At 40.5% G+C, this 9357-nt stretch overlaps 1 protein-coding gene across 1 annotated transcript; it reads right to left on the reverse strand.

Moving 5' to 3' along the window:
- Window positions 1–774: 774 nt before the first annotated feature.
- On the reverse strand, window positions 775–7133 carry tbrg4 (transforming growth factor beta regulator 4). Its single transcript, XM_084944804.1, has 11 exons — window positions 7046–7133; window positions 6070–6579; window positions 5635–5955; window positions 4741–4915; window positions 4422–4579; window positions 4222–4332; window positions 3984–4128; window positions 2360–2602; window positions 2159–2270; window positions 1912–2026; window positions 775–1326 (listed from the first exon to the last, which is right to left on the reverse strand). Exons 2-11 carry the CDS (start codon window positions 6490–6492, stop codon window positions 1225–1227), a joined length of 1905 nt encoding a protein of 634 aa, XP_084800930.1. The 5' UTR covers window positions 6493–6579; window positions 7046–7133; the 3' UTR covers window positions 775–1224.
- Between the last annotated feature and the right edge of the window lie 2224 nt (window positions 7134–9357).

Consider the following 9357-nt stretch of genomic DNA (forward strand, 5'->3'; position numbering starts at 1 on the left):
TCATCGTGGCAATACTGCTGGGCTTCAGTAAACATGCACATTAATGCACATGCGTATGAAGTTTGGAAAAATTAATTCAAATGCGGTGGAGTTATTTAACTTAACTGCACTACTGTATAGCTCTGTAAATAATCATTCTGTACATACGATAATTTTTAACCCTACAACTGTTTACAACTTGCATAGTTCCCATTTCTGTATAACTGTATATCTCAGATTTCTGTAAAGTTATTTATTTCATATTCTGTAGTTTTTCATATTTATATCCTGTTCATATCCTGTACATAGCTTGTACTCACTACAGCCTGTACATACCTATAGTTATAGAATATTCACAACATACTTCATACCGTGTACATTATAACATACCATAATAGACCCATTTCTGTAATATACTTACATATCTATATTATGCTAATATATATTGTAATATATCTATATCACTAAAGCACTTCTGGATGGATGCAAACTGCATTTCGTTGCCCTGTACCTGTGCATGTGCAATGACAATAAAGTTGAATTCTATTCTATTAAGAGATAACGCATTCACAAAATTCATGTTGCCGCTCAATACAGAAAATCTGGACATCAAATGACTCGTCATTTTATCTGACACAGCAGTGAGAAGATTCATCAACACACACACACACACACACACACACAGGAGAGTGATGTGCAAACTAGCTGCAAAACACAGAATTGAGCATCTTGTATCTGAGTGCCACTCAAAGCAAACGAATGCAACAGCATTAAAACACAAAGGGAGGTAAAAAAAAAAATTAAATAAAACAATTTATTCCATCACAAGATGACACACATTCAGAGATAAGTTATTTCAGTATATTCACGCCCTGACGCTGAGCACATTAGGAACAAATTGAAACACAGCCGTGCTGCTTCGGTTTTGCCTTGTCACCACTGATGACTTAGTCCTCGATCATAAAATTTCTGCAGGAGCTGTTGTGTTCATTTCAGCCTCTCTCTGGCTCCAAAACTCTTTATCACTGTCACCATGGAAACAGGGAAAGCCCCACACGTTTCCAAGGGAACCAGATGGAAAATATGCTTTTTTTTTCCCTTTTCTTTTTTTCGTGCCAGTATATGAGAGCTTCTCTGCAATTCTGCTCTGTTCTGAGTGTGTGAACGTGGGTGTGTGTATTCCCGGTGGTCCCACATTTGATTGGGAAAGCTCCGATTTAGCTGAGCCTGCAAATGTTGCCCAGTTCACTTGGCCATGTCCTCGGCCACAGCCTTCCCCATTTTATCTTTGAGGTAGGCTAATTTCTGCCACTCTGTCTTGAGCTCCAGCCACTCGTAATACGGCACCTGAAAGAAAATAAAACAGACAAAGCATGTGTTTACAGAGCTGATGACCATCTGTCACCATTAAAGATGTATATTTAAAATAAAATGTTGGTTTTCACTCTTAGATTCATATAGTTGGTCAGTTAATACAGTCTGAAACACTGCAACCCGACAAGCAAGTGAGTCCACTGTTGGCTAAGGAGATTGTCCTAGATGAGAGAAGAGACAGAGCTTGGATTGGCCTAGATGAGGCAGAGCTGCGGCTGGAGCTCTATTTATACCACAGACTGCAGTGGGGCCCACCTGACTCTCAGCTATACAAGTATTAGCTCCATTGTTTGCACACAATCAGCCTGACAGAAACAGCAGCAGCGGCAGTGCTGGTTCTCTGCTTCTTTTCTTTGAAATATTGCTCACGAGCAGAGAAAAAAAACAGAAGATCTCTATTTCAGTTGGCTTTAGTGTGTGTCTGAGTTTGGGCAATACAAAAAACTAATCTAAAGAACAAACAGAGCTGTTCAGCCTATATAGAGAAAATTATTCAGTCACTGTGGGGGGAAAAACACCACCATCTCAGGCACTGCTACAACGCTGGCTTCTACTCACCTCTACTGTGATGAAGCCAGCCAACTGAAGATGTCGCCTCATCATGACAAAACGTCCCAGAAGGTCTTTACTCTTTGAGCCAAAGTTGGGAAATTCCCAAGATAGGAAAGCTACCCTAAAAAAAACATGTGGGGAAACAGGAGGACAAATATATTTAGATTCCTGGAGCAAAAGATGCTGCAACATTAAAAAGCTCAAAATAAATCTTTAAGTACCCAAACCCACATGACTCTTCCCTATGACTCACCATCGTGCTCCTGTGGGTAAAGCCTGATCTCCTCCTCCGCTTGGTAGATGAGGGGCTTTTATTGTTACCATGTCAACTGGTTTGTTGTCAGCATCCACGACCAGCTCACCATCTGAGAACAACATAAAAAACAAAACCGCTCTAGTAGTGATGATGCATGTAATCTCATATTATATCTCCAGGCTTATTATATCTCCTTACCAATAGTCCATCCATACACTGTGTCAACACCAACGCGAAGGGCCTCTGACCTCCCGCCCACAAACTTCAGTAATGTTTCTCTCAGGGTTCTCTGCAGAGGGGACAGGGGGGAGCTGCTGGCCGGGAAAGACGGGACACTCTGAGAGGACAGAGTATCCAAAGAACCAGGATGCTCCAAGCTGAGAGTAGCAGCGATATGCAAGAGCTTCAGTTTGTAGTTCTCTGCTCGAGCTGGACTTCCTTCTATAGTGAGGGGAAAAAAAACACAAAGGAAAGAGAGAATGAGTGACGACAACTCACTGGCAACAGGGCTTCCAAAACCCTTACAAGAAGGTTTGAGGAAACAAAGCAATTTTTTGTCTCTACAGGAAAATGGGACTGATGATCAATCTTGTCCTGTCAGAAGTATAGTGGTGTGGTACTGCCATCTGCTGAGCAGGAATGGCATTTAGGTAGTTAACCATAAATGCCTAGAAAGACACTACAACACAACGTTAAAAAAAGAGAAAAAAAGATGGGAATCAGAGAAATCTGAGGTCTTTTATATATATATTTTTTCTTTTTTTTCTTAAAAATGTCCTTCCTGTCTTGCCTATATAGCCCAGACAGTTTGGTGGTTAGCATCCCTGCATTGCAGTTACATTGATTCAGTCACTCAGCTCTACTTCACCAGCTACTGTGAGTGGTAAGAGGTCTATACAATTGTCTTTGTTTGTGCACACCAACCACAGTTAGGGCTAAAACCTGTGATTAAGAAAACTACGGGGTCAATTCATTTTCATTTATCTATTCCCTTTATTTAACAAGGAAGTACCACTGAGATCAAATCTGGTTTTACACGGGAGACCTTGCAAAGGTAGCAACCAAACAAAGTCAAAATCTCTCAAAAACTGAGACTCAGAGAACGCAGACCACCACCAAGGCAGCTCAGTATTTATTTTTAAGGGAACAGTATCATATTTTGTATCTAAATTCCATTTTCTTTTAAATATACTTTAAGAAGTTTGCACTAAAGGTAAAACAAGCATTAGATTATTGTAATGCACATAAAGTCAGAATAAAATGAATCAACTGCACTAAAAAAGTATCCCATGCCAACATGTTCCTGTCAGCTCTTTATTCTGGTATGACTATTTAGTTTACAATCTTTGAGCTGCTTTATGTATCGGTCTCCATGACAGCTGTGGTGAACATTTCCTCCATGTTTCAGCTTGTAAAACCTTCAGCCAGTATCTCTTTCCTCTGTGGTATCACATAGGTGCTGTGTGGGGATTCGGCTCTGAATTGTGGGAGGGATGTTTTTCAAGTCTTTTATTTTATTTGGCAAAACAATCTTTGTGCTGGTTTTTTGGGTCTGATTGGATGTCCTGCTGTTATCATCTGTTGTTTCCGCCTCAACGCATACCAGGAATATTGGTAATGTGATAGGGGCTTCCTTATCAATTACCTGAAGCACATTCACCAGCCTCTCCTACTTTAAAGGAGCAGGCCGTGTATTTCACCCTGAACGTCTGACAATTTAGAGGAAACCTGATTTACTTGTGTGAGCCTGCTGTGTCATATAAAGCGCATATCTGCAGAACTGAGAATTGAGGATAAACGCACACACAGTACTGAGTCTTACCTGAAAGTTTGGAAACGTGATTTTGCTGTATGAGGGGAATGAGATCGTGGGGTTTGGCCTGCTGTAGCACACACAGAGACCAAACCACATCCGTTTTCAGAAAGGGTTCCAGGCCTGAGAGAGCCTTCTCCAACACAGAGTGCACCTTTAATCAAAACAGCACAGAGAGCAATCGTTTCAGTTAGGAAGCAGAACGAAATGTGCACAATCAACAAAAAGCCTTTAATGACATTAGCACCTTGTTAAAGAACTCTTCTCCTTTGCTGGGCTGAAAGCCCAGTCTGGCAAAAGTCATGAGCAGATTACACAGCTGAGAAGTAGTATACTTGTCGCTGTTTGCTGTGTAGTGCTGATAAAACAAAATGTATAGAGAGAGAATTTAAGATCACAGATGCTCAATGTTTTGAAAATGACTTTTATCAGGGGCTGATTACTCACCTCAGCAAAGGCTTCAAAGAGAGGCATATGGAGCCATTTGAGAAAACCAAGTGACTTAGCGCAGCGTGTGATGTCAGCAGAACTGAGCTCAGGGACTCTGGGTAATAACTCTGAGGCCATTCGCTGAAATACCTGAGAATGGTGGAAACTCAGCTTCCCTAAAAGCAATGATAAATGTTCTGTTGTTAGCAGCGCAGAGTGTGTGAGCAGACAGTCATATACAAAACACAACTAAACCTCATTCATCAGGTTTATCAAACCTAATATAAAGACTTGTGATGATAACACATACATAGCCTATTATTTATGGTGTTATTACCGTATGCAAAGGCCATGTCCATTATCAAAGGTGTGGTGAACTCTGCCGAGGGTTTCTGGAGAAGGTGGTAGGACAGAGCCCTGAGAAGTGGGACACTTCTACGACTCTGAGCTGCCAAAGATACACAGACTTTGCGAATATCTTCTCCTGAAAAGCCCTCTGCAAGCTCCAAAGCCTAAAAGTGGAGAAAGAGGATCCTTCATATGATTTCAATATATGTCAAGTCAAATCAGTGTATTCATATAGCACATTAAACACAACTGATCTTGCCCAGCTGCATAAGCAATTAAAATTAACAAAGAAACAACACAAGTAATTCAAGAAGAATAAAAACAATAATAATAATAATAATAATAATAATTAGGGAATGGAGTAATAATATAAAAATGATAATAGTAAGTTAGATGAAAACATTAAAATGATACTAGAATAAATGCACAGAGGAAAATGACAGTAAGCTGAGGCAAAATATATTAACATATCCCACTCTTAGGTTATATTTATACTCCAAAAGAACTTAAATGAAAGAAGAAGATGACTGTATCACTGCCTTAAATACTAGGTAAAATCTCTGTACAGAGTTTTATTTATATGGACACAGTGTCTAAATCTAAGTTACTTTCACTGTGCTGCCACTGCAGACACAATCATTTTTATCATTTCTAATCAACACATTAATATTTCAACTTTTTCTATAATATATATATAAAATTTCACACATGCTTTCTCCATTTTGCAATCTCAAGGGATTGCATGCAAATGACTTTAACCCAGTAAGAAGGGCCAAACTTTTAAACACAGAAATCTGCCTAAAACACTGACATTAAAACTTTAAACTTCAAAACTGGAACTTTAACCGTGTTTTAAAGGTGACCGTTGTTTGAAGTCTGATACCTTGTCCTCCAGTCTGTCCATCAAGCTTGGCGACATGCGTTCTCCTTTGGATATCAGCGCACTGACAGTTTTCGTATCATCAATCTCAGTCCAGCGCAGTTCAAGTTGTTTAAGCGTAGCGTTCACTAGTTCCACATCCTGCTGACCTTTCCTGCCTGCTCCCCAGTCTACCAAGTAGCCCAGCTGTCTGTACGTCAGCCTTCGAATTCTCCACAGGACTTCTGTCTGGACAGAACTGAGCACTGGATCACCGGGGGAAACGCCCATAATCCAGAGAGTTCGCAAGACAGTCACTAGACTGCTGTTCCACACAGAGGCCACCTAGAATACACAAAGATAAATGAGATATTTATCTCATCAGACAAGCTTAAAATCCTTTTGAATGTTGATAACTTTAATAGATGAGGGCAGAGCTAGTGCACTTCACTCATGTACCTGCCGAGATAAAGTATTCATCATATCCAGGAGCCTTGAATCCATCATCAGTTCTGGTTGTTGTTCCTTAAACTTTCCCTTCGTTTTTAGTACCAGCTGGGCCCACTTCATGAGAGTGGTGGCAGCTTGATTACCATTACCTCCATACTTTTCCCAAGCAGACAGGATGTCCTCTGGCACTGTTGCCTTGTCCACCGTTTCGTCCAGCTGTGTGCGAGTAGGGCTCACTGAATAGTGGTCTTCTTTGGTAACTGCTGTTCTTTCACACATTGACCTCTCTGTGAGCCATGGCCAGCCCTTGGCTCTTTGAAACTCTGCGGACCCAGCAGCAGATAGAGGTAGGCGAGCAGCAGCAGCAGTTGAGGCCTGAGAGGAGGACCTGCAGAGCAGACGGGCACATCTGCCCAGGAGGCGGCCAGCCATGGAGTCTGAGAGACAGAGAGTGGCTACAGACAGGAAAGAAGGGCTTTCTCACAGCTCAGCAGCTGGTGTCACCATCCCACTTTAAACCTGAGGGGGCAGTAGAGAATTCAACATTAAGTGTGGCTATAAGAAAAGGGTCGCCTTTTGAATCTCACTACAAGTTAACACATTTTCAAGTCCGCCAAATGCTTTAGCCATGTTTCATCTTCTACTTGTGATACAGATTTCCTGAACAGTTTCGCTAAAGGTGATAAAAGTGGTTGTGTAACCAGTGGTACGCAGTTTTTCTTCGTCAATAATGCATTTAAACCTAGCTCTGCAGTACATGCTATTCTAACGCTGATTAAAACCCATCTTCTTTACACGGAACCCGGCAGCAAGAGAGAACACGCTGGTATTGTCATGTAACGTTGAATCCTGACCTTGTAGAGAGGAAGAGGCGCAGTGAAACGCCGGTCTTCCATCTACCTCCCCTCATAATACTCATGTCTGTGCGTCGGAGAGCAGACTTACTGCACGGTTTCACCGGCTACCCAAATAACTAAAGGCTTACCTTTAATTTACGATTATTTTGGCGAAAGTTGTTCACATGGAAAGTGTCTAGGAGAGGTGGTCGCAGAAAATTGACGTCGTCGGACGCTGTCACGTGATCAGCGGATGTCGCTGTCATTGGCTGGAAATGTTTCGAGTCGCCCGACAAGAATCGAGAGTCCAGGTCACGTTCAATAGTGCAAAACGTGTGTTTGACTTTATTGTTGGACAAAAACCAGCCTTTTATTTAAATCTATTTTATAATGTAATGCATTTCTATATAAACCAAATCCAAACGTTCACCAGTTCATGAATGACATGAAGCTCACATTCAGGGCAAATCTGTCTTATTTGCAAGCTACTTAGTTTACTGTCACAGTTGGTGTGAACGCTCTCCCTATGGGCTCAAAATGTGGTCATAAATATTTTGTACACACAAATTCTTTTTACACATACAAATCTTTTTTACACATACAAATCTTTTTTACACACACACAAATTCTTTTTACACATACAAATCTTTTTTACACATACAAATCTTTTTTACAAGTACAAAATATTTATGACCACATTTTGAGCCCATAGGCTCTCATCACACTTGACAGGAGAAAGCACTGTGCAAAACTCTTGAACCACCCATTGCATTACTTTGTTATATTTTGCTTACATTTTTTTTCTTCTTGAGCAATAGTTCTACAGATTTTCTGAGGGTCAGTCAATCTTTCAACATTGGCTGCTTTTTCATTCATCAGCACTGTCCTTGTACCTGGCCATTTTCACAGGAATTGGGCTTTCTCTTTCTCTTTTTCTTCTTCTTCTTTTTTTTTTGTTTTTGATCAGCCACTTAACATTGACCAAAGAATCATTCAAAAAGGGGTGAACCAGTGCTGTGTCTACACATAACAGACAACTTAGCAAAGAACTAATTTTAAATTCTATCTTTAGGCACAAAAACCCATCACTAGTTCCCATTTTATTTTCTATATTATTGTAGGTTACCATTTTGACAGGCAAAGTGATTTCCAAAGAGCTACAGCAAAAACAAAAACTTGGGGAAACCAGAGCGGTGGAGGCAGGGCTGGACTGTCTGAATGTGGCATACCTGGATTTAATGGGCCAATGGAAAGTCTAATGAAAGTGGTGAAAAGGTGGAGCTGAAAAGCTGAGAGAGAGAGAAAAACAAAGAAACACACACACACACACACACAGTACCAGCAAAATCAAACAAAATACAAACCTTTTATGGTGACTTTCTCACAGTCACAGGAGGCTGCTGTTGTTAGCATTAGTCTTGGAGAAGTGCAGGAGGCGGGACAGCAGCCCCAACAACAGAGTGAGGAAGAGACAAAGGAGGGGTTAAATAAACTCGGTAAGAAAATAGATGGAGGGACATAATAAGGAAGGGAGAAGTTCAAGGGTTCAAACAAAATGAATGGCTACTTGACCAGTGAATGGCCACTGCTTATAGTACCAACTGACTAAAACTTGTGTCAGTTTCAATAATAAATATATACTGAGTAATCATGGTGAGCCACCTCGACTAAGAGTTCAGCCCTGGATGGAGGACAAAAGAATAAGTAGCATCCCAAAACACTATTTACAACAGATGAATAGTATCTGAAAGTCATGTTCTTATGAAATTGGAAACAATTAAGCAAAGTCCTGATACAGAATATGAGATATGCATCTGGACCTTTATTCTACCCATCTACTGTTTGCTAGAGCCTCATCAGAAATGGTCTCTGTGCAAGGTTGGCTGTAATGAAGACATGCTTAAGGAAGGGAAACAGGGAGAAAAGGCTGATATATGTCAAATTACACAAAAACTTGAAATTTTGCCTTCAAGCCATTGTCAGTATGTATAAATGAGGAAGGGAGAGTGGTCCAACAATGAGTGTCTGCAGACATCTGTAAAAACACGGCAGAGGCTCTATCATGTTTGGGCCCTGCAGACGACAATCTGAGCAGAGAGTTTCCCCTCACCTATCCACCCTCCAGCACTGCGTTCTTAGAGCTGATAAAAGTACTTTGATTATCTAACCACTGTTGTACAGACTATTATACAGTGTGGTATAATATTGACTCCCTTAAACACAGCTTATCGTACCTGCTATTTATCTTTTTATTTACACAGCATGCAAAGAGTTCTACGTAGGAACAGGTAAGGGACAGTATGACCTTAACTCCGTTTGGTACATAACCACAGGCTATTATAGATAAAGTATATGTTGATACATAAATCAACTCTGAACTGTCCATTTATTATTTTTAAATGTATTTCTAAAAATTACATTCATATTTTTTCTTCTTTGCGTCTTTCCAATCTAATATCTG

Source organism: Perissodus microlepis, chromosome 11, assembly GCF_051167445.1.
Source record: "Perissodus microlepis isolate ML-2025 ecotype Zambia chromosome 11, ASM5116744v1, whole genome shotgun sequence".
In the NCBI taxonomy this organism is placed as follows: domain Eukaryota; kingdom Metazoa; phylum Chordata; class Actinopteri; order Cichliformes; family Cichlidae; genus Perissodus; species Perissodus microlepis.